At 50.6% G+C, this 24554-nt stretch overlaps 1 protein-coding gene, 1 long non-coding RNA gene and 1 pseudogene across 2 annotated transcripts; 2 read left to right on the top strand and 1 right to left on the bottom strand.

Moving 5' to 3' along the window:
- The first annotated feature begins 1824 nt into the window (after positions 1-1824).
- Positions 1825-22766, top strand: LOC120674154 (annotated as a pseudogene).
- On the bottom strand, positions 9344-11379 carry LOC120674156. Its single transcript, XR_005674998.1, has 2 exons — positions 9578-11379; positions 9344-9470 (listed from the first exon to the last, which is right to left on the bottom strand). It is a non-coding gene; the product is annotated as an uncharacterized LOC120674156 (long non-coding RNA).
- LOC120674155 (G-type lectin S-receptor-like serine/threonine-protein kinase At4g03230) lies at positions 13153-13933 on the top strand. The gene is made up of 2 exons (XM_039955288.1): positions 13153-13374; positions 13469-13933. The coding sequence occupies exons 1-2, from the start codon at positions 13252-13254 to the stop codon at positions 13778-13780; spliced, it is 435 nt and encodes a 144-aa protein (XP_039811222.1). The 5' UTR covers positions 13153-13251; the 3' UTR covers positions 13781-13933.
- Positions 22767-24554: the final 1788 nt, after the last annotated feature.

Raw genomic sequence — 24554 nt, 5'->3', positions numbered from 1 at the left:
GGCTAGCTAGCGATCGAGTCATCGAGAGAAAGAGGGGGCGGCGGACAGGCGCCACGACATGGCTTAGGCCTCACGGCTGTCCCGCCGGAAATCATTGGGGGCACGCGGGTCCCCCTGCGGCCCGCCACTTTTGGTGTGTTTTTTTTCTTCCCTTTGTTTGTTGACTCTCTCTCGTGATAATCCGCCTGTAGTATAGCTGAAGCCTGAGGCTCTGGGGCTGCACTCGAACGTAGTTCGGCCTCGTGTATAGAGCAGAAAGTAATCGAGCGCTTTGATAATTACAGACGCAAAAACTCTTATCCATCCATGACCTGTGGTCCTGTGGGCAACCGAGTGAGATTTCTGTGTGAGTTCTAATGTAAAACTTTTTTTAAAAAAAACGTCCTACCGTACATGATTTTCTTTATTAAAGAAAGTAATCCGAGACTGTAAAAGAACTAACCAGTGATGAAGAACTTCTGAACAAGTGACAATGGGATCTTTTATTTGACAAGATGACAAATGGATTCGAGGTGGGTTAAAACGACGAATGGTGGTAAGGCCCGAAGTGAAGTTGAGGAGCCGCCGTATTCCGCAACTGGGCCATTTGTTCAACACATATTTTGGCCCAGCATCAGCGCACACCACAGAGTAATTGGGCCACATGCTGCCCTACCTTCTTCCAGCATTTTTTCTATTTTTATATTTTTTAAAAAATGTTTTTTACAGAAATATATTTTTGGTTTCACAATTTACAATTTTATACCCCTACCGCCCGGCAGGGGGCCGGCAAGGGGCCTACTGCCCGGCAGGAGGAGGGACCTATATGTAATTAAAATTTAATTTTTATCGCATGGATGCCCCTACCGCCCGGTGGAGGGGCGGCAGGCAGGCCGACCGCCCCGCAGGGAGGCGGCAGGCTCTCCGCCAATATAAAAGCTGAGGGCCCTCCACACCTACATTTGCAGCAAACAACATCCATAGAGGAAAAAAGGAGAGACATGGGGTGAGGGAGGGAGTTGCAACAGCGAAACCCTGTAATTGTGCACAGAAATTCTGGAAGTGCTTTTGATACCAAAACTTAATTCTATTTTAATTTATAATTAATTTAGAAACAAGTCTGTAATAAACTGAAATTTTAATACTGAAATGAAATTTTAATACTATAGCATTAATTAAATTAAATTGCTTTACAATATTAATGGATTCATACGTAACTTACCTGCAGATCACAAGTGCGGAATCCGGCAGGACTTCGCTGTTGCAACTCCCTCCCTCACACCACGTCTCTCCTTTTTCCCTCTATGGATGTTGTTTGTTGCAAATGTGGCGGTTGGCCTGTCTACCGCCCCTCCACCGGGCGGTAGGGGCCTCCATGTGATAAAACTTAAATTTTAATTACATATAAGTCCCTACTGCCCGGCAGACGGGAGGCCGGCCCCCTGCCGGGCGGTAGGGGTATAGAACTGTAAATTGTGAAACCAAAAATATATCTATGTAAAAAATGTTTTTAAAAAATATAAAAATAGAAAAAAGGCCCTTCTTCCATTCCCGGCCATAATCCTCACTGGAATCTGCAGCGATTTCGAAAAAGGGCCAACATCTTGTATGCAAAGGTTTTCACGCAGCTGCATCTGACGAACATGGAGCAACAAGGCAACTCATCGACGGTCGTTTGGAATTTTCAAACGTTCCGTGAACTTCCAAGGCAGGAAAGGTTTACAGTCGCTCTAAGAATTACAGGATTTGGTTTTGGAAGACAGTCACAACTTTTTTTACATTGAACTAGCTTCCTAGGACTCATGCAGTAGCGATTCCGACCCAATCGCCTGTCAACCTCACATGCACATTGCAGCAGCGATGCAATCTAGACTGTTCTCCTCATACGGCGAACAGAAACACCTGAGCCACAAAAGGCGCCCCCGGGCTCCTTGCCACACTCCACGACATTCGCCACCACCCTGTCTCCGCAGCTCCCGTCCAAAGACGCCAGCGTGCACGGTGGAGGCGCCACCGGCGGCGCTGCCCGTCTCCCGCGCCGAGCAATGGTGTCCCCGCGGCTCCTCTGCGTCCTGCTCTGCCTCCGCCGCCACCTCGCGGCCACCCGCGGCGCCAGGGACACCGTCACGCCGGGCAGCCCGCTGACGGCCAACGAGACGCTGGTCTCGGGCGGCGACGGCAACTTCGCGATGGGCTTCTTCACGCCGCCGGGCGCCAACAGCACGTACCTCGGCGTCTGGTACAACAAGGTGTCGCTCCGCACCGTGGTGTGGGTGGCCATCCGCGAGGCCCCGATCGCGGGCGCCGTCGAGGACAACCCCGGCGCCACGCTGTCCGTCTCCGCCGGCGGCACGCTGGCCATCGCCGCGGGGAACGGGACCGTGGTGTGGTCGGTCCAGCCGGCGTCGAGGTTGGCGCGCCCGGCGGCGCAGATCCTCGACAACGGCAACCTGGTGCTCCCGGACGGCGTCGGCGGCGCCGTGGCGTGGGAGGGGTTCGACTACCCGACGGACACGATGCTCCCGGAGATGAAGATCGGGATCGACTACGTGAAGCGGCGGACGCTGACGTCGTGGAAGAGCCCCTCGGACCCTTCCCGGGCCCCGTCGCCATGGTCATGGACACCAACAGCGACCCCCAGGTGTTCATCTGGAACGGCGGCGAGAAAGTGTGGCGCTCCGGCCCCTGGGACGGCGTCCAGTTCACCGGCGTGCCGGACACCGCCACCTACTCGGGCTTCACCTTCAGCTTCATCAACAACGCGCAGGAGGTCACGTACAGCTTCCAGGTGCGTATAATAAACATATATACTAGTTGACTGCTGCTTATATATATATTTATATATATGCATCTATCATGAACTTACACTGATATATATATATATATATATATATATATATATATATATATATATATATATATATATATATATATATATATATATATATATATATATATATATATATATGCAGGTGCACAACGCGTCGATCATCTCGCATCTTGGCGTGGTGAGCACGGGCAACTACGGGCTGCTGCAGCGGTCGACGTGGGTGGAGGCGGCGGGGACGTGGAACCTCTACTGGTACGCGCCCAAGGACCAGTGCGACGCGGTGTCGCCGTGCGGGCCCAACGGCGTGTGCGACACCAACAACCTCCCCGTCTGCTCCTGCCTCCGGGGCTTCACCCCCAAGACCCCCGCGGCGTGGGCGCTGCGCGACGGCCGGGACGGGTGCGGGCGCTCGACGCCGCTGGACTGCCGCAACGGCACCGACGGGTTCGTCAAGGTGCGCCACGCCAAGGTGCCCGACACGGAGCGGAGCGTGGTGGACATGGGCCTGACGACGCTGGACCAGTGCCGGGCGGCGTGCCTCCGGAACTGCTCCTGCACGGCTTACGCCAGCGCCAACGTCAGTGCCGGCGGCCGCTGCATCGGCGACGGCACGGGCTGCGTCATGTGGACCACGGGGCTCACCGACCTGCGCGTGTACCCGGACTTCGGCCAGGACCTCTACGTCCGGCTCGCCCCCGCAGATCTCGGTACGGACGTACTGTACACATACGCTAGCTTGTTTCTACATACGTATCGCATGTGTCTTTACGTACGTGCAGTAACATAGTAGCAGCTGCATGCGATATCTCGTACGAATATTCGGATAATATCTATGCCGGCGGCTGGCCGGCCGTCGTCGTTGAGTCCGTCCAAATCAGGGTTGCCGCCCGGCCGGCCACCTCTTTTCTGGCTGACCGGCGCGTCGTCAGCGGCCACCGACCGGTCGGCCGGCGGCAAAGCCGCAAAGGCGATCGACGACGGCGAGAGGCACCGAGCGAGGCGTCCTGATCCAGCTGATCTACCGAGGGGCTCTCGCCTAGCTAGAGGCCATGTGTTACCCGTTTTATGGAGGGGGGAGGCACGCAGAGACGAGGAGGAGATGCCGAACCGGCCGCCATGATCGATCAATCATCTTGACGCTTTTACCCCGTGTCGTCCTTGGGACAGTAGCCTCCGATTCCTTTCACCTCCATAGCGCGAGACCGCGAGATCTGGCAATGATCGAGCGAGGGCGAGAAAGGGGAGCAGAAAGAGCTTTTCCTGAGCGAGACGCCGGTCCCCTTATTAGCCGGGAGCCTTTCCAAAAGTAGAGCACTACCAAAAGGAGCAAAGCTTTGGATGCAGCAGCAAAGCAAGCCAGCACCAGCTCAATGATAGAGGATCGGAACTGTTCCTGGTTGCTGCAGCAGCTAGCGTCTAGCGAGAACGACTGAACGAGACCCCTGCCCCTTGGCACGTACGCGACGTCGTGCGTGCACCACCTGAGGCGCACGTCGGCCACTCGTTGCCAAGGCTTCCAGGACCTGCTGCCACCCGTGCACCGATGGGCTAGCTGAATTGCCTTTTCGCATTGAACGCTCCTGCACACATGCGTATAGGCGGGAATCCCCTCCAGCGCGGCAACCGTCGCTCGTCTTGTGTGTCACACTGCCACGTTGGGCGGGGACCCGGAGACCGTCGTCCACGTCAGCTGCCATGAAAATAGTAGTACCAGTAGCAGTAATTAAAAAAGGGCAGCACGTGTTGTTTCTGTGACTGTGTGCGAGGTCCCTGTCGAGTTTTCCGACGTGTAACCGCAGCGGCGGCCCATGATCGGTGCCCCGGAATCTCTGCTTTTTTATCCACCGATCGCGAAAGCCGGAAAGCAACGGGAGGTGATCAAAGGATGCAGTCTTTTGCAGAGGCTGAAATATTTTTCATAAAAAAAAAATAAGATCCTGGTTCGCATGGCAGCATAGGGCGACGATGGGCCAACCTTCCAGCCAGCCTCTGCTGACCACGGCTCATTGTCGTGGGTGGGCATGCAGTGGGCACCAACAGGCAAGAGATTGGTAGGTAGGTGAGGGTATGTATGGTGGGACTGGGAGGTGAAGAACGCTGACGGCTCCACAGATAACCTAACGCTGTCGATAGATCGAGCATCATGTGAGCAAGAATCAAAGAGGAAGAAAACTTCCCGAATCCTGTAGAACCCACCTCCGAGCCATGCGAAAGAAAGACGTCCCTCCCATCTGACATGCATTCCGCGTTTTAAAGATCTTTTTTTTTTCCGTTTCTCCGCACAAGCTCCACGCACGCCAGAATTCACGCGCACGCTAGAATTTGAACCTGCCGCGAGATCTCGGAAGGGTTTCAGATCGCCCTCGCCGCCGCATCGTCAGCCGAGGCCCTCGCCGCGCCGCCGCATCGTCAGCGGAGGCCCTCGCCGCGGCATCGTCAGCTGGGGTCCTTGACTCGCGCCGCCGCATCGTCAGCCGAGGCCCTCGCCGCGCCGCCGCAACGTCAGCCGAGGCCCTCGCCGCGGCATCGTCAGCTGGGGCCCTTGCCTCGTGCCGCCGCATCATCAGCCGAGGCCCTCGCCGCGGCATCGTCAGCTGGGGCCCTTGACTCGCCGTGAGCTCACCGTCTGTCTTTGCAAGGAACCATCCCAAAGTTGATTCCGTCTAATCGAGTCATCGTCCATTGATCAACTTGATTAGAGGGAACCAACCCCGGTAGTCCTTAGAATGTGTCATGAGCACCGCCCAGGATTTAAACACACTCCACGAGCACAACAGTAACACCATTACATAGTCACGTCCAACACACGAGATTATATTACAAAGCAGTTCAAAATTTAATACAACAAGTCCTCAGAGTTTTTGCTGCGGAAAGTTCTACTACTAGCACTCCATACATATCGCAAATAAGAAGATAACACTATATGCCGATAGTGCCCTTCACATAGCCACCGGCCATCTACTCCTCACCCGCACTTCCGTCCGCGGGGTAGAAGTAACCGAACACGGCCTCCGGCTGCGCATCACCTGCAACAACTTTAACGATAGCACTATGAGTACAAAAGGTACTCGTAGGGCTTATCCGATATGGGTATATAATATCCCGACCTCAAGAAGAATGCATTTGGTTAGTAGCAAGGATAGGGTACGGTATTTAACTTTTGCATAAAAGCATCTAACTTTGATCAAGTTGTAATAAACAAAAGACAGAGCATATATGATCTCTAGAGCATGCATCAAACAATTGTATAAGTAAGGTATTCATAAATCATAAGCTCAATCTTCCATGAACTTACTCGGTAACTCTACGTTAAAGTCAAAGTACAAGAGCGTGCTCAATGTCCGAGAGCGCGGCTATTGCAATAGATCGAAAACCCTGCAGGGGTGTACAACTTTTCCCACACGAGAACAAGACAAACGACCATACCCACAGCCAAGGATAAGTGTTGATTCATGCCTCAACCTTTCGCACAAACACAACCGACTATGAGCGAACGGTCGAGAAGGACAAGTGCACCGGAAACGCCGATCGCACTCCATCACAACTCGCACCGAATCCGATCAAGGCAAGATGTGACTTATGTTAGTTGGCTTACTGTACCATTATATAGTATGTGGTTTGTACGGAAAGGTGCTCAAGTATCAAAGCGATTACGCATCGGTCTTTAATCAACTCAAGCAAGACTAACCATGTGAGCTCCATCCCAACATGGCCCTATCATACTTGCCCAAGTCCGAATCATCTTTCATATTTGCTCAACCTTTATCCATTCTTGACTAATCATGTAAATTAATCAATATCCTATAGCTCGCGAGTGGTGGTGACATGACCACCTCTGGTCTTGTACCGTAGCTAAGCATATAGTTCGTGACACCTATTCAAGCATACTCATCTAAAGATGATATCCTAATCAAGGTTGATAATGCATCAAATAGGTTCTATGCAATCAATGATATATATATATATATATATATATATATATATATATATATATATATATATATATATATAGTAACTCATGCGCAAACAAGACACATATACTTCATTGATCCAAAATAGGGTGTAAGAAATGTTTAGGGGCCTGCCTTGAGTCTCGACGGGAGTAGAGTCTCCAACGATCTCCGGTTCAAGCTCCTCTTGCTCCGGCGTCACGGTCTCTACACGAGTGCAATGGTGTATGATAAATAATATGCCATGAATGATTGACATGGTATGCAAATGGTATGAGAAGGTATGATTTAACATTGCAAAACTATGATAAAAGGGGCTAGACATATAGTACATATGTGGATTAATTATAGCTAAGTGTAAGGGTAAAGAACAACTAAATGCGGACCGTCCGGCTTGGGAGAAGCGGACCGCCCGGCTCTAAACGGCGGACAATTTGGCGGACCGTCCGCAGGTTAGGTACGGACCGTGTTGGGTGAAAACATGCTCTCTGACTAAATCGCGGACCGTCCGCGTGGAATGAGCGGACTGTCCGGTATGAACGGCGGATCGAGTGGCGGACCGTCCTCCGGTCAGTCGCGGACCATGCTGGGTGGAAAACATGCTCTCTGACTAAATCGCGGACCGTCCGCATAGGTTAAGCGGACCGTACGCCTCTCAATTTGTGAAAGGCTAAGAATCGTGCAGAGTCTCTGTTGGTTTTTGTCAGGAGCTGGCGGACCGTCCGGCCATGTCGGGCGGACTGTCCGCGACACGGCCGAGGCTCACCGTCGAGTTCGCCGCCGGTGATTTCGGCCACGGTTTGGGGTGGGGTTTGATCCTAGAGGTTTCTGGGAGTCTAGGGAGTTTACTTTAGTAACTAAATCTCACATGCATTAGGGTTTCGAAGCTCTAGGTCAACAATGGTGATTGGGCTCTAGGTGAGTTCTCGGCTTCAAATCCTAGGGCAATGGGGGATGGATCGGGGAGGGGAAACACTCACCGGCATTGAGTAGGATACCGGCAAGGGCTTCAAGGCGACGGGGAAGGCTTGGAGTAGCTCGGGGTCGTCTTCCTTGCTTGGGGCTTGAAGGAGGAGATGGAGTAGAAGAAGAACTCGTTGGGGGAAGCTCCTCCCCAAGGAAGAAGAGAAGATCGGGTGGTGTAGCTCGTCGGCGTCGATCTCCGGCGATGCTCCGGCGAGGCTCCGGCGAGGAGAAGAGGCTTCAATGGTGGAGGAGAGGGTGAAGCTCCTCCATGGCTTGGGGTTAGAGAGAGAGAGAGTAGTTTGAGTGAATGGGATGAGGGAGAGAGAGCACGGGGTGCTCTGGTGGAAAAGGGGGCGTGGCTAACGCGTGGGGTCCGCGAGGGTACGTGGCGCTAAATTTTTGCGTGCATGACACGCACCAGAGGTGCACTAGCGGACCGTCCGCGAGTGAGTCGCGGACTGTCCGCGGGTGGGGTGTCGTGGCAGTGAAGTCGATGAGTCCAAGGTGAACCATAGTCGGCCACGTGGCAAGGTCGCGGACCGTCCGCCGTATAGGGGCGGACTGTCCGCCATTACCATAATCAGTGGATTATCCTAAGTGTTGATTCACTCCTTAATTGCGAGCTAATTATGCTTAATGTTTTAAGATGCATATGATGACATGTTTAACTAGTTAATCAACATAGGGTTGTTACAGTCTTGGCCCTCCCCGACGCCGGGGCCTGCGCTGCCTCGTCGTGAGCTGTGGACCTCGCCGCCAAGATAGCCCGTGAGTTCGCCGTTCGTCTTGCCTCGCCGTGAGACGCGGCGCTCGACGCCGAGATCGCCCGCATCGCCTCGCCGTGAGCTCGCCATCTCGTGCCTCGTCGTCCGTCTCGGCTCTTTCCGCTGACGGGGCCCTCGCCGCGGTCGCGGAGCTCGCCGTCTCGGGCCTAGCCATCTCGAGCCACGCCGTCTCTTGTTTGAGCACACCTTGCGAGCTGCACTTGTAAGCCTATCGTATACTGGGTTTTCTATTTGCCTTCACACTTGTTAGAATTAGAAGAAAGAAAAAAGTATCTTTGGTATTCCACGCAGTCTGGATTAACTAGCACATATGCGCCTGATGTGTGATAAATATATGGCTGTGAACAAAAATAAATATGGGCATAGCTAACTTAGGGCAGACCGTAATATATGCCTACCGTACAGCTGCTACTTTATTGGAAGAAAAACCCCGCATGCGTATCATCTTTCCTTTTTCTGACAAAAAAACAGCTGGCACCAACCAGACATCATGACCATATCCTCTTGTTTTACTTGCTTCCGCATGATTCTATCTTCTTAATACTATTAATTTAATTCAACAATTATAACAAAAAGCAACTTTTGGGGACACCGCAAGCAAAGCTTTGAAAAGCTGTAGGCAAATATGAACATACACAAAAGTACTTTTACATCTAAATTCTAAACATTCACAAAAACAAGTCTTCATGCATCATCCTCTATCACCAAATTAGAAAATGGAATCGCTCCATCGCCAAGATTTGTGTGAGTTTGCTATAACATCTAAGCACAATGCAGCAAACAAAAAAATGAATTAGTACAAAAAATGCTCAACTAGAATACAAAATGCTAAAACTAAAAAAAATGAATTTTTGCTTCTGAAATCACTAACATGGGCATGCACTTCTTGCAGTTTTGTGACCCCTCCAAAATTGACATATAATAAGAGCATTGTAAACTGCCTGTTTCTCTTGGTGAGCGCTGTCAATGAAAATGCTTAAATCAGAACACAAACATTATAAACTAAAATGAATAGCTTGCTAGTTGATTAGCATATGTTGACTACAAGATGGAATATCTAGGCTCACCATGGCAACAAATAGAACAAGAGGAACATAGCAAGGAGGAAGGAGGTGGGGACCTTAGCAAAACTGAAGTCCTGATACAAGTAAATCCACTGCTGTATAGCCTGATTGAATGCAGATAAAATATGCTTCATTAGATTGATTGTGATGCTGAACAAACTAGGAAAAGCTGATATATAGGAAACGTCTGAAAAATAATGATCTGCCTACTTAACGGTACATTATTGCCTAATGATTCACATTTAGTTGCTTTTGATGCCCTGGTGCTGCTATCTAATCAGGCTCGAGACTTGCTAAATGGTTGTGTAGGGGAGATATAGAACTTAAAAAATGGATTTAAACGAGCTCCACCTAGAATTAGGTAGTTTTATGTGTAGTTCTTATTGGATCTTGACAACTCTCTTCACCAATCCAACTGAAAAAAAGCAAAGCTACGATGATGAAAATCCGGCATTGAATTCCAATCCTCGTATAGCTTGGGTCATAAAGGAACATAATTGATTTAGCTAACATACAACCTTAGTGACCTGCCATATACAAGGGAATGCTTATGATTTGCACGATTAACTAGAATTAGATTAAAAATGCTTATGATTTTTTACCAAAAATGCTAGTTGATATAGCATAAGTTGCCTAAAAAAATGCATAGTCTCAACTCATAGCCTAAATAAAAAAATTCCTAAATATTTTTGTTGTTATATATGGGAAAATACTTATTGCGAACCATATTATTGCTCATCTATAATAATATTATTGTCTAATTCATACCTATAAATTGCCTAAATAAACTCCATGTTATTGGCCAATGTTCTAATCCTTTAATCTGAATACAGAAAAAGGCAACAAAACTAAAAGATATTGTAGGGTTCTAGGGGCATTTAAAATACATGTTATTACACACAACAATTATCTTACAACAAAGAGTTGCCTTGCAGAAAATACTAGGACACATAACAACCTTCAACATATTTTGCAGATAGTATTGTGATACGTACCATGGTAGATGATACATAGTGCCTTGTTGACGCTCCTGTCATCTAGTCATTGCATAAACTACAACTAAATAAGAAAAAGAATGAAAGGCATTAGTTTAAAGGTTAAAAATACAGTTAAAATTATAATTTCTAGATATGATGGTGCCAAGGCTTGTGAATCAGCAATGAGCACCAGCAGTGCTATGGAAAAGAACTAATAAGCAAAAAGCAAAGCTAAAACAATACTTCCTTTATAATCGTACATGTACAGGATGGTAAAAATGAACCCACTATCTTTCTAGTACTAGGATGCATGCAAACAAAGAACTTAAGAGCTTTGACAAGTCATATATGAAAACCAAAGCCTAGGAAAGAATATATATAAAAAAGCATTTGGAGCATGTAAATCTATTACAAGGATCTGTACTAGATCAGATACTCGATCAGTTAGTGAACAAAATAACAAGCATTTTAGGTAAATGCTAAATATACATTTTAGTGATATCAGATAAGCATTTTAATGAGAAAGAGAGACGGGGGCAGCGGGGATGGAGGAAGGGGAAAAGAAAATGGCATAGGCTTGTTAAAGTTAAAAGATCAGATGCTTAACACCACTTAGATAATAGTTAAAATCACGTGAGACTTTAGTTTCCTAAAGAATTCGTTTCATCATCTTGTCTAATTTGATCTCTGAATGGATAAGTCTAACCCAATTTAGCTCACAGACTAAATTATCAGTCCACACTTTGGAACTCCTTTTGAGAGCAATTAGCAATGTCGTCCTAACTCTAACTATAATCACTTCTTGAATGGTTAAATCTGACTGGGAAACATGTCTATTCCCCGATTAGCCTTCTTGAATGGTTAAATCTGACTGGGAAACATGTCTATTCCCCGATTAGCGTGCTCTAGGCACAGCCGCAAAAAGCAGGGTCGTAGTAGTCCAGAACAACTGACGGAGAAATCGCAAAGCTAAATTCACGATCGCGCGCTACCGCGCCTCCTAGCGCGCGGCGCGACAGCTGCGCCCATGCAGCAGCTGTCTCCAACCACGGAGCCACCTGCCCACCCACGTGACTACCCACTATTTCGTTGTTGTTTTTTTCATTTCTATTTTTTCCGTTATACGTGGTGCAAGTACTATCGTTTCTTTTCCTTTTTAGATTTTTTTTACATTCTATTATGTGCTGAAGTTCTCTTGACAACTTTCATTTTATGAGAGCCATACGAAAAAGTATACCAAGAATTGTACTCAAAAGTTATATGCTGAACTTATGAGTAAAAGATTGTACGAGAAATCTTCTCAATAAAAATAACATCATACAAGTTGTGCTAAAAAGTTATCTGGAAACATCTATGCATTAAAATTGTATATATCATAAAAGTTGTGCTAAAAAATTATTTTTTAAAGAGTTGTTAAGAAAAAAAGTTATATGTAAAAGTTGTATGTATCGTGAAATTATGATGCAAGTTTATCTCTTAGAAGACGTGTGTAAAAAGTTATACATAAAAGTTGTATTTCGAAATTTTAGGAAAAAATGTGGACAAAAAACCTTTCCAAAAAAGAAAATAACGCTGCTGTCTGAAATCACGCGCCGCCAGCCCTCCTAACGCGCGCTTAGAAGTTGCACGATACACTTTGTGCGTAAGATGTTGTGTGAGAAATCTTCCACATAGTATCGTCATACAATTTGCGCTAAAAAATTATCCTCTATAAGTTATTTGATTAAGTTTTGTATGTACCGTAAAAGTTATGCTAAAAATTTATTATTTTCAAGTTGTTAAGAAAGAGTTATGTGTAAAAGTTATGTACATTGTAAAAGTTATGATGAAAATTTATCTTTAGTGAAGATGTGCAAAAGTTATACTTAAAAATTATATTTACAAATCATAAATTTCCAAAATTAGAAAATTAGGTGGAATAAAAATTTACCTGAAAACGAAAAAAACCTCCTGTCGGAGATCGAGCGCCACGAAAGCTGCTGGGGCGTGCGCGCGGACTAGCATGCCCCCGGAGAAATGCATGACCACAAAGCATAGTAGAGCTTAACAGCTGAAGCGCCACCACTTCCTGCCAGTTCCACCGTACTGCTGTGTGTCGCTTTAGGCTCCACTACTAGCCAGCAACGCGCGAAGGAGGTCGCCACTCCATGGGTGCGGAGCAGCCCCGGTGGGATATCGCGATCTCCGCTGGATTCAACATCAGGCGGCAGCACGACTAGGGTGGATCTCCAGCCGCCCCTAGAGTGACGAGCTCCCCACCGGCAGCGCAAAGGAGATGACGAGAGCCGAAGCGACAGCGGACAAAATCCGGGCACCACCATGCGCGGGTTCCCCAGGTCCCGCACCCCTCCCCGAAGATGCGAGGCCACCTAGGCGGAATCCAGCGCCGCCTAGGCGGCATCCGAAACTCGCTGATGAACGGCTCCGGTGCTCCCACGAGCAGATCGGCACGCCGCCCGCTAGGATCCGGCGAGCGGGTCATGCGGCGTACGCTCGGATCAGGCCGTCCCACCCGCACTGGCACACTCCAACCACCTCGCCGTGGGGCCGAGCCCCCTCCCAGTCAGCGAGCGGCGAGTGGCCGTGCGAGGGAGAAGGGGCTTGGCAATGGTGAGATAGAGGAGTAATAAATGGAGAAAGAGGAAAAGAAAGTCGGGGCATCGGGGATGCTCTGGATGGAGGAAAAGGGAAAAGAGAAAAATGACGCAACGATCGAATCAGACGCTCTGTATTGGCCCGCCGTTCCGATCGACAAGAATACGGCGGGGCGTAAACAAGTCATTACCATATTCATATTCGAGCAACCAAAGTCTTCTAGGCCATGTAAGTGAGAGCTTACCTCATATAATGAATGTAAATTCTACTGGTCAAGAAAGCTTCAATAAAATCTGGCAACCAACTTTTTTTTGTTCCACAGGCATGGAGCTTATGGAACGAGGAGAAAAGCATAGAATTAGCCGATGAAAGAATGGAAGGATCGTTCAACTCAGATGAAGTGCTCAAGTGCATCAGAGTTGGACTCCTGTGTGTGCAAGAGAACCCAGATGACCGTCCACTGATGTCTCAAGTGCTTCTGATGTTAGCTAGTCCTGATGCTGCCTCATTGCCAACTCCTAAGCAGCCTGGCTTTGCAGCTAGGAGAGTTCTTATGGAAACAGACACATCATCAACCAAGCCAGACTGCAGCATATTTGACAGTGCAACAATTACCATGCTTGAAGGTCGATAGTAGTTAAGTATTGACAAATATCATGATAATTAAACTACTAGGTGAATGTGTATTACAGAGTAGGTGTTTTCTTCTGTATTGTAGTATTATGTGATTGAGCAACAGAAAATTGTATAATTATTAATAAGTGGTTGTTAGAAGGAGACCTGAATACAGATTTTTTTCATAGAGTTGCAAATGGAAAGAAAATGAAAAATACCATATTTAGTATCCAGAAAGATGGAGTAGAAATAGAGGAAACAGAAGAGATTCTCAAGCTGGCGACAGATTATTACAAAGACCTCTTTGGATACTCAATTAACACAGACATAAAATTAAATCAAGACTGCTGGACTACCAAGGAAAAAGTCACAAGTGCAGAGGGGGAGGAACTGTGTAGGAAATTTGAATTGGATGAAATCAAGCATGCCATTTTTGACATGGAGAAAAATACTGCTCCTGGCCCTGACCACATGCCGGTTGAGTTCTTCCAGGTCTGCTGGGAGGTTATAAAGGAAGACCTTTTGGAAATGTTTGAGGAATTCCATGAACACAATTTGGAGATTGATAGGCTGAACTATGGTACAATAACACTGATTCCCAAATTAAAAGAGGCCAACTAGATTCGACAATATAGACCAATCTGTCTGCTCAATGTGGTTTTCAAAATATTTTCCAAGACTCTCATGCTCAGGCTTGAATTAGTTATGGAGAGAATTATCAACAAAGAGGAGACTGCCTTTCTAAAAGGGAGAAGCATAATGGAGGGAACAATGTGTCTTCATGAAATCATTCATGACACAAAAGTCAAAAAGAAAGATGGAATAGTGTTGAAATTGGACTTTGAAAAAGCTTATGACAAAATCAGTTGGCAATTTCTATTTGACTGCATCAAGCAAAGAGGTTTTCCAGAAAAGTGGTGTAACTGGATAAAGAGACTGGTGACCAGTGGCACACTCAGTGTTAAAATAAATGACATGATGGGTCCTTACTTCACTAGTGGAAAAGGAGTTAGACAAAGTGACCCCTTGTCACCCCTGCTTTTCAATTTAGCAGATGATGCATTAGCTAAGATGATACATATGGGCCAGGAATCCCAGCTAATCAGAGGTCTGATACCAAAGTACATTGAAGGGGGAGTAGACTTGCTACAGTATGCTGATGACACAATCTTGTGCTTACAAGACGATGTGGAAGTTGCACAAAACATGAAGCTCCTTTTATATTTATATGAAAATATGTCAGGTTTGAAAATTAATTTCACCAAAAGTGAAGTAATCATGATATCACAAGATAATGAGCAAAGCTTGAGATATGCTGAGATGTTTAATTGTGCAACTGGGAGCTGGCCAATTAAATATCTGGGAGTTCCAGTAGCTGGGAGTAGAATTCAAATCTCCGATTGGATACCCCTTGTGGAAAAAATCAACAAAAGATTAGATGGCTGGAAAGGAAGTGCTCTATCCCTTGGAGGTAGACTAACTCTGTTGAATGCCTGCCTTAGCAGCATTCCTATTTATAGCATGTCATTGTACCTTCTTCCCAAAACAATTCTTGAAAAGATAGACAGTATCAGGAAGAGATTCTTCTGGCAAGGAGGCAGTCTGAAAAAGAAATACTATTTGGTCAAGTGGATAAGGATCTGCCAACTAAAGAAGAAAGGTGGCTTGGGGGCAAATAATCTCCAAAAAATGAATATCAGCCTTTTATGCAAGTGGTGGTGGAAATTAGAACAAAAAGATGGTCTCTGGCAAGAAATTGTGAAAAAGAAATATGTGAAGAATAATTTGCTAACTGGCCTAAAAAGAAAACAGTCTAATTCCCCTGTGTGGAATCAACTCCTTTCTGTAAAAAACATCTACATGAAAGGGAGGAAGATGATTGTAGGAAAAGGAGATACCACTAGCTTCTGGAGAGATACCTGGGTATGTGAGACCCCTCTGAAAGACACTTGCTCCCAGCTTTTTGAGATCTGCAATGAGCCTGAGATCTTTGTTGCAGAGGCAGCAAGAAGGGGCTGGCAATTGTCCTTCAGAAGATGGCTTAATGAGAGGCTCCAAGCCCAATTTAGAAATCTAAGAGACTTGCTCACTGCTTTTGCTGTAAACATAGAGAATGACAAACCCAAATGGAGATGGGAGAATAATGGACTTTTTTCTGTTAGATCTACTTATGAACATCTCTGTATCAATGAAGTAGGAGCTCAATACAACATAATCTGGAAAGCAAAACTCCCTTTAAAAATCAAGATTTGGCTTTGGCTGATCGAACATGATGCTATTCTTACAAAAGACAACTTGGCAAAAAGGAACTGGTCAGGAGACATTGAAGGGAATAAGTCTTGTACTCTTGGTCTTTGTGGGGGCTGCAGCATCTCTTTTTTTGCTGCAGCATGCAGTGGGTTTGTGCTGCCCCTAGAGGACAGCATCTTGGACTGCTTTTTAGTTTGCTAGGACAGCTGCAGTTAGTAGGACAGCAGCAGTTAGCATCTACTTTTCTAGGACAGCAGGAGCATCTTAGACTAGGCAGTTAGCAGCTCCTTGGCTGGCTGTATATATGTGTGGCCACCCCTCCCGTTGGAAGGCATGGCATTGTGAGTGTGAATGAAGAAAAACCCAGAAAACTTCCCCAACTTGAGTGTCATCCTCTCAGCTCAATGAGAGTGAAAATTGAGCTGCTAACATCTGGTATCAGAGCCGTACTTTCCTGTAGGTTAGACATCTCCTGCACTTCTCCCTCCCAAGCAGCAGCTAGCACAGCAGCAGCTAGTGCAGCAGCAGCGGCAGTTAGCGCAGCAGCAGCGGCTAGCGCAGCAGCACCTGCTGCACCCTCTACTCCACCTTCCTCACCCGAGCAGACGAGCAGCAGCTCGTCTGAGACTGCGTCTTCTCCACGCAGCAGCCCCCTGGAGGCGCGCCATGTCCGACGCACCGTCTCAGCGCTCGGTCGCCTCGAGCGCACGGCGTCAGCGAGATGCCGAGCTCGCCGCGGCAGAGGAGCGTAGGCGAGCGACGGCACAAGCCGTTGCAGCAGCGGCGAGGGCGGCCAGGCTGGCTGTAGCGGAGCTGGCGGCGGCCAGGGCGGAGGTGGAAGCAGAGGCGGCGGAGGATGCAGCGCGTGCGGCGGAGGTCGAGGTTGAGACCTTGCGCGGCAGCCTCAGCGGCTCCATCGCCGGCGACGCCACCGCCGACGAGGACCTTGAGGAGTTGGAGAGGGAGAGAGCGCGGGAGCGGACCGCGCGGTGGGCAGCAGTCCACCCCGGCGGCGGCGGCGGCCTGGACGGCGGCGCGCCCGGCGGCGGTCCAGGGGCCCGCGCGCCCGGCGGCGGCCTAGATGGTGGCGCGCCCGGCGGCGCGCCCGGCGACGGTCCAGGGGCCCGCGCGCCCGGCGGCGGCCCAGGAGGCGGCGCGCCCGGCGACGGCCCAGGGGGCTGCGCGCCCGGCGGCGGAGGCGGCGCCCCTGGCGGCGGCCGCGTCCTTGGCGGCGGCGCGCAGGGCGGTGGCGGCGCTCCTGGCTGGGGTGCGCGCGGCGGCGCCCCCGGCTACCACGGCCTCCAGGCGGTGGTCAGGGACGTCGGTCCCGGTGGTGGGTGACCCACCCTCACCAAGACCAACTACGTCAAGTGGGCTGCAGTCATGGAGGTGAAGCTCCAGGTGCGGCATATGTGGGAGGCAGTCCGGTACGGCGACGTCGACTACGATGAGGATCGACGGGCGCTGGATGCTCTCATCGCAACAGCCCCACCCGAGATGCAGTTCACGCTTTCCAAGAAGCAAACTGCCAAGGAGGCCTGGGACTCCATCGCTGCGGCATGTATCGGCAGCGACCGCGCCCGCAAGACCACTCTCCAGGCAGTTCGCAAGGAGTGGGAGAACCTGGCCTTCAAGCCCGGTGAGGATGTTGATGACTTCGCCCTCCGTCTCAACACTCTACTGCAGAAGGTGGTGCAGTTCGGCGACGACACCTACGACGAGGAGAGAGCCGTCGAGAAGCACTTCCGCTGCGTCCCCGAGAGGTACAGGCAGACCGCTCGCTCGATCGAGTCTCTGCTAGACCTCTCCACCATGACGATCGAGGAGGCGATAGGTCGCCTCAAGGTCGTCGACAGCGACGAGCCACAGCCTCCCTCGGGAGGCATCTCCATCGGTGGGAAGCTCCACCTCACTCAGGAACAGTGGGAGGCTCGGCGCGGTGACAGGAGGAGGGGGGAGCCCTCTTCCTCGACTGGTGGCCGCAAGCGCGGCATGCCGTGAAAGGGGCGCGGAGGTGCCCAAGCCGGGGCACGAGGGCGCGCCGAGGGTGGCGCCCGCGGAGATGCTCAGGGCGGCGCCGCTGACAGGCCCAAGGCGGCACGAGACGACGCCTGCCACAACTGTGGTAGGCCCGGCCACTGGGCCAGGGACTGCCCGCAGCGGAGGCGTGGGGGCCAAGCCCACGTCGCGGAGGCCCAGCCGGATGACGAGCCGGCTCTGTTCCTACTCCACGGGGACATGGAGCCGCAGCCGGCGGCACCGCCTGTCACCGCTCTACTCCACCTCGACGAGCCGCGTGCCCGAGTTCTCCTCGGCAACGGCTCCGACGACGACAGGGTCGATGGCTGGTACCTCGACTCCGGCGCCACGCACCACATGACCGGGCGGCGGGAGTTCTTCTCCGACCTGGACGCCGACGTAGGTGGCTCCGTCAGGTTCGGGGACTCCTCCGCCGTGGAGATCAAGGGCGTGGGCTCCGTGATCTTCACCGCCAAGTCCGGAGAGCACCGGATGCTCACCGGAGCCTACTACATCCCGGCGCTGCGGAACTCCATCATCAGCCTTGGGCAGCTCGATGAGAGCGGCTCCCGCGTGGTGATCGACAGCGGGGTCCTCCGCATCTGGGACCACCGTCGCCAGCTTCTCGCCAGGGTGGTTCGAGGGAAGAACCGCCTCTACATCCTCCATGTCGGGGTGGCCCAGCCTCTTTGTCTTGCAGCTCGCAGGGACGATGAGGCATGGCAGTGGCACGAGCGCTTTGGGCACCTCCACTTTGAGGCCCTGAAGCGGCTCTGCGCCAAGGAGATGGTGCGAGGCCTCCCGTACCTCGACCACGTGGAGCAGCTCTGCGACGTCTGTGTGCTGACGAAGCAGAGGCGGCACTCCTTCCCCCAGCAGGCGAGCTTCCGAGCCAAGGAGCAGCTCGAGCTCGTACACGGGGACTTGTGTGGCCCGGTGACACCGGTCACACCAGGAGGACGGCGCTACTTCCTGCTGCTCGTCGACGACCTCTCCCGCTTCATGTGGGTGATGATCCTCGGCAGCAAGGGAGAGGCTGCGGATGCCATCAGGCGTGCTCAGGCTGCTGCGGAGGCGGAGAGCGGCCGCAAGTTGCGCGTGCTGCGCACCGACAACGGCGGCGAGTTCACGGCGGTCGAGTTCGCGGCGTACTGCGCGGATGAGGGCATCCAACGCCACTACTCCGCGCCGTACAGCCCGCAGCAGAACGGCGTCGTCGAGCGGCGCAACCAGACGGTTGTGGGGATGGCCCGGGCCCTCCTCAAGCAGAGGGGGATGCCGACTGTCTTCTGGGGAGAGGCGGTGGTGACAGCCGTCTACATCCTCAACCGCTCGCCCACCAAGGCACTCGACGGCATGACGCCGTATGAGGCTTGGCATGGGCGCAAGCCGGCGGTCTCCCACCTGCGGGTCTTCTGCTGCCTCGCGTTCGCCAAGGAGCTTGGCCACATCGGCAAGCTCGACGACAGGAGCACTCCGGGAGTGTTCATCGGCTATGCGGCGGGTTCGAAGGCCTACCGCATTCTCGACCCGGAGACACAGTGTGTGCGCACGGCGCGCGACGTTGTGTTCGACGAAGGGCGAGGATGGGCGTGGGACAAGGCGGTGGACGACGGCTCGGCTCCGACGTACGACGACTTCACCGTCGAGTACGTCCACTTCGAGGGAGCTGGGGGAGTAGGCAGCTCTTCTTCGCCGAGCGTGCCTACCCCGGTCCCCGAGCCTCCACCGACTCCGGCGCCCGCCACACCGGCGGCACCACGCCCTTCAGCTACGACTCCGGCTGCGCCGAGTTCCTCAGCTGTACCACCACAGCCGGCGACGCCGCGCACTCCAGCACCGACCGCCACTCCTCCGGGCACGCCTACTCCAGCACCTGCTCACAGCCCGGTGGAGTTCGCTACTCCGCTCTCTCACGACGAGGAGCGCATCGACGCGTACCACGACGGTGAGCCGCTGCGGTACCGTACGATGGATGACCTTCTCGGCGATCAGCCGGTGCCGGGACTGGTGCCTCACGACCTGGAGGCGCAGTTGCACCTCGCGTGCGACGACGGCGAGCCTCGGTCTTTTGCAGAGGCCGAGGGACACGCGGCATGGCGTGCCGCGATGCAGTCGGAGATGGACGCGGTTGAGAAGAACCGCACTTGGGAGCTTGCTGATCTCCCTCGCGGTCACCGCGCGATCACCCTTAAGTGGGTGTTCAAGCTGAAGAGGGATGAGGCTGGCACCGTCGTCAAGCACAAGGCTCGCCTGGTGGCATGAGGTTTCGTGCAGCAGGAGGGAGTCGACTTCGACGATGCCTTCGCTCCCGTGGCACGGATGGAGTCCGTGCGACTCCTCCTTGCGCTAGCTGCCCAGGAGGGCTGGCGTGTCCATCACATGGACGTCAAGTCGGCGTTTCTCAACGGCGACTTGAAGGAGGAGGTCTACGTGCACCAGCCGCCGGGGTTTGCGATCCCCGGCAAGGAGGGTAAGGTGCTACGTCTGCGCAAGGCCCTCTATGGCTTGCGGCAGGCCCCGAGGGCGTGGAACGCCAAGCTGGACTCCACGCTCAAGGGGATGGGCTTCGAGCAAAGCCCGCACGAGGCGGCCATCTACCGGCGGGGCAAAGGAGGCAATGCCCTGCTGGTGGGTGTCTACGTCGACGACTTGGTGATCACCGGCACCAAGGATGCGGAGGTGGCGGTGTTCAAGGAGGAGATGAATGCCACCTTCCAGATGAGCGACTTGGGGCCTCTCTCCTTCTACCTGGGGATCGAGGTGCACCAAGACGACTCCGGGATCACACTTCGACAGACCGCCTACGCCAAGCGCGTCGTCGAGCTCGCTGGGCTCACCGACTGCAACCCAACCCTCACTCCGATGGAGGAGAGGCTGAAGCTGAGCCGTGACAGCACGGCGGAGGAGGTGGACGCTACTCCGTACCGACGTCTTGTGGGGAGCCTCCGCTACCTCGCCCACACACGGCCGGACTTGGCGTTCTCCGTTGGCTACGTCAGTCGGTTCATGCAGCGACCGACGACGGAGCACCAGCAGGCCGTGAAGAGGATCATCCGCTATGTTGCGGGGACTCTCGACCACGGTCTCCACTACCCGAGGTGCCCTGGGGCGGCACACTTCGTCGGGTACAGCGACAGCGACCACGCCGGCGACATCGACACCAGCAAGAGTACGAGCGGGATCCTCTTCTTCCTCGGCGAGTGCCTCGTTAGCTGGCAGTCGGTCAAGCAACAGGTGGTGGCCTTGTCCAGCTGCGAGGCCGAGTACATAGCGGCCTCCACCGCGTCGACTCAGGCGCTCTGGCTCGCTCGACTGCTTGGTGATCTACTCGGCAGAGACACTGGAGCAGTGGAGCTCAGGGTGGACAGCAAGTCCGCTCTGGCATTGGCGAAGAACCCCGTTTTTCACGAACGGAGCAAGCACATCTGGGTGAGGTATCACTTCATCCGAGGCTGCTTGGAGGAAGGAAGCATCAAGGCGAGCTACATCAACACCAAGGATCAGCTTGCGGATCTGCTCACCAAGCCCCTTGGGAGGATCAAGTTCCTTGAGCTTTGCTCCAGGACCGGGATGGTCCAACTTTCCCACAAGACGACGCACAAGGCTTAGGGGGAGAATGAAGGGAATAAGTCTTGTACTCTTGGTCTTTGTGGGGGCTGCAGCATCTCTTTTTTTGCTGCAGCATGCAGTGGGTTTGTGCTGCCCCTAGAGGACAGCATCTTGGACTGCTTTTTAGTTTGCTAGGACAGCTGCAGTTAGTAGGACAGCAGCAGTTAGCATCTATTTTTTTAGGACAGCAGGAGCATCTTAGACTAGGTAGTTAGTAGCTCCTTGGCTGGCTGTATATATGTGTGGCCACCCCTCCCGTTGGAAGGCATGGCATTGTGAGTGTGAATGAAGAAAAACCCAGAAAACTTCCCCAACTTGAGTGTCATCCTCTCAGCTCAATGAGAGTGAAAATTGAGCTGCTAACAGACATGCATTGCCTGTTCTGCAATGAAATGGAATCCATTGACAATCTATTCTTTGAATGCAATACTACTAAATATATATGGAGCCTGGTGGCCTTTGTTTTTGGAGCAGGTCACAGACCCACATCCTTTGAGCAATTCTGGCAATGGGTAGCAACACTCTTGCCCAACAGGAAACAATTCCATATAATTGGCTTGACAGCCATCTGCTGGGCGATCTGGACTACTTGAAATAAATGTTGCTTTGAAAAAAAATCAATCAGATCACCAACAGAGATTGTTTGCTCAGCTAGCACCTTTCTGAAATAGTGGGCAGGTCTTCAATCGGGGCAGAACAAGGAGGACCTGGAGACCGGCGCGGCGGCTCTTCTGAAGACGGCGCTGCACTTCCACTCACAGGGCGTCGGCGACGATACAAGGCTTCTGAAGACGGCGCTGCACTTCCACTCACAGGGCGTCGGCGACGATACAAGGATGGTGCTACTCCACTGATGAAAGCGATTTTCTCCTTCAGTTTTAGTATCAGCTTGCTTGTCAGGAGTACTGTACTTTGTTGCAGCTCTACGCTTTCTTTTGTCGGTTGTCTAGTTTCGTTCGGTTCTGCTACTTGTCTGAATCTCGTAGCTTCTGGGCCAGTTACCTCAAAAGAGTCTGTAGTTGGTTAAAGTCTGTTTCAGCTCGTTTGCACTGATTGTGGAAAAGACTTTGTAATTTCGTTACCCAAAAAGTAATGAAATTCGGGCTATGCCCCTCTTGGAAAAAAGTAGCAGCAACTAGAATTATGGTTGCTTTCATCACCAAGTGTCAGGTAATATCAGAAATTAAGAAAATCTGGGTCCAGCCTTGACTAATTTGTTCATTTTTTTAATGTCTGTGTTTTCCTTGATCCTAGTTATCAATGGCTACCAAACTAAAGTCCCAAAGCAAATGAAATTGACAAATATTTACCAGTATAATGCCAAACATAGGGATTACAAGAGTTACATTAAGCAAATTTTCCACAGCAACTGATTGCATACCCACATCTTAGGACATGAGTTAATAATTACTTAATGTAATCCAAGAACTTAAGAAGTATAATACATTAGCATAAAACTTAATTGGAAGCGATCGCAGCATCACTCTAAAATCAGAGAGAGAAGGAAAACAGTTACAAAGAAAAACAATTTTAGGAAAAAAAAGAGAATATTGTATAGCCAAGGTTATTATAAGCAATGTATATTGTGGTGAACAACAGATTGATTGATTGATTGATTAGAGATTAGAGAACCACGAGTACATATATATAGGGGTGAGATCTTGAGGCTTATGGAAATAGAACCAAACAAGATCTCCCCGCTGTTATCTCTAACCGAATCCAGTAAGGACAAGGACTGGCCGGCCATGACTCAGCTAAGGCTGGACCCACACACGCAAGGCACATGCACGTCTAACAGTAACCATGCTCCAGGCTGGCTCGGCAGATCCTAGACAGCAGAGGCTTTACCTAAAGAATATCTATAACCACAGATTTGGCACATTTAGGTCGAAAACTTATGGTTCTGCAACTCAAGTGAAACAACCTTTTCCCCTGGAAGAACTCTAACCTGTTGCCAATTCCTTTATTTTGGTAACAAAGTTGAAGAAATCCATCTCAAATATATAGGGTTACACCGACATGACTCCCAAAATCACCAAAGATTTGTAAGAGTCTGGAGTTTCATATAAGATATCGCCATATTAGCAATGGTAACGAACTTAGAACCGTGACCAAATTTTTTGTAAAGGATACTAGCACCAGAACTTACAGAAAGTTAGCGTTGTGTGCCTGTGTCAGACCACTATTTGATTTGAATATGAGAAAGCCATTTGAGAGCGGCAACTCTACAAAGGGCTAAGGGCAATTTCTGACATCGACTATCAGTATTGGCTTATTTCTGCTGGTCCAGGTCAGGTCCAGTATTCCAGTTCCAAGATTCAGAGGTACAAGAATACAAAGGAGTATATTTCAAGTGGGTACATGTGGTCGACGAAATTATAACGAAGGTTTAAAGGTGGAACCTGGTTGAGTTGAGTCAGCCATTAGGCATCCACAGCTCTCAAGAATACTGATGGTGATGTCAGTATGTCACTATCTGCAGAATAACAAAATGATATGAAATTGATAAAGACTATAATCTGAAATATTTCCTTGTTTCATCAACAGCAGCTGAATTCACAATTGAATATCTCATCAACCTGAACTCCTGAAGCTTTCCCCAATTCCCTGTTCCTAGTCTGGCAGAGCATATAGCAATGCAACATCTTATTTCATGGGAGTATACCTGACTGTTTGCATATAAGAAATACACGTAACACTTAACAGCTGCTCATTAAGTCCATTTTCTCTAACCGAGGAGAGAAATAAGGGAAAAACAAGAAATCAAGAGCCAAGGACATTGACATTGACAACAAGAAAACAATAAATGATTACCATCACTGAATCAGAGCAGATGCAGGTACAGGATCCTGAAATTTGCCAAACACCTCGCTGAATCCAGAGAATCCCAGCAAACCCAGCAAAGAAGCAGG

The sequence above is a fragment of the Panicum virgatum genome, chromosome 5N (genome assembly GCF_016808335.1).
Source record: "Panicum virgatum strain AP13 chromosome 5N, P.virgatum_v5, whole genome shotgun sequence".
In the NCBI taxonomy this organism is placed as follows: Eukaryota; Viridiplantae; Streptophyta; class Magnoliopsida; order Poales; family Poaceae; genus Panicum; species Panicum virgatum.
Note: the sequence above shows the minus strand (reverse complement) of the source record. Positions and strands in the feature narration are given on the sequence as shown.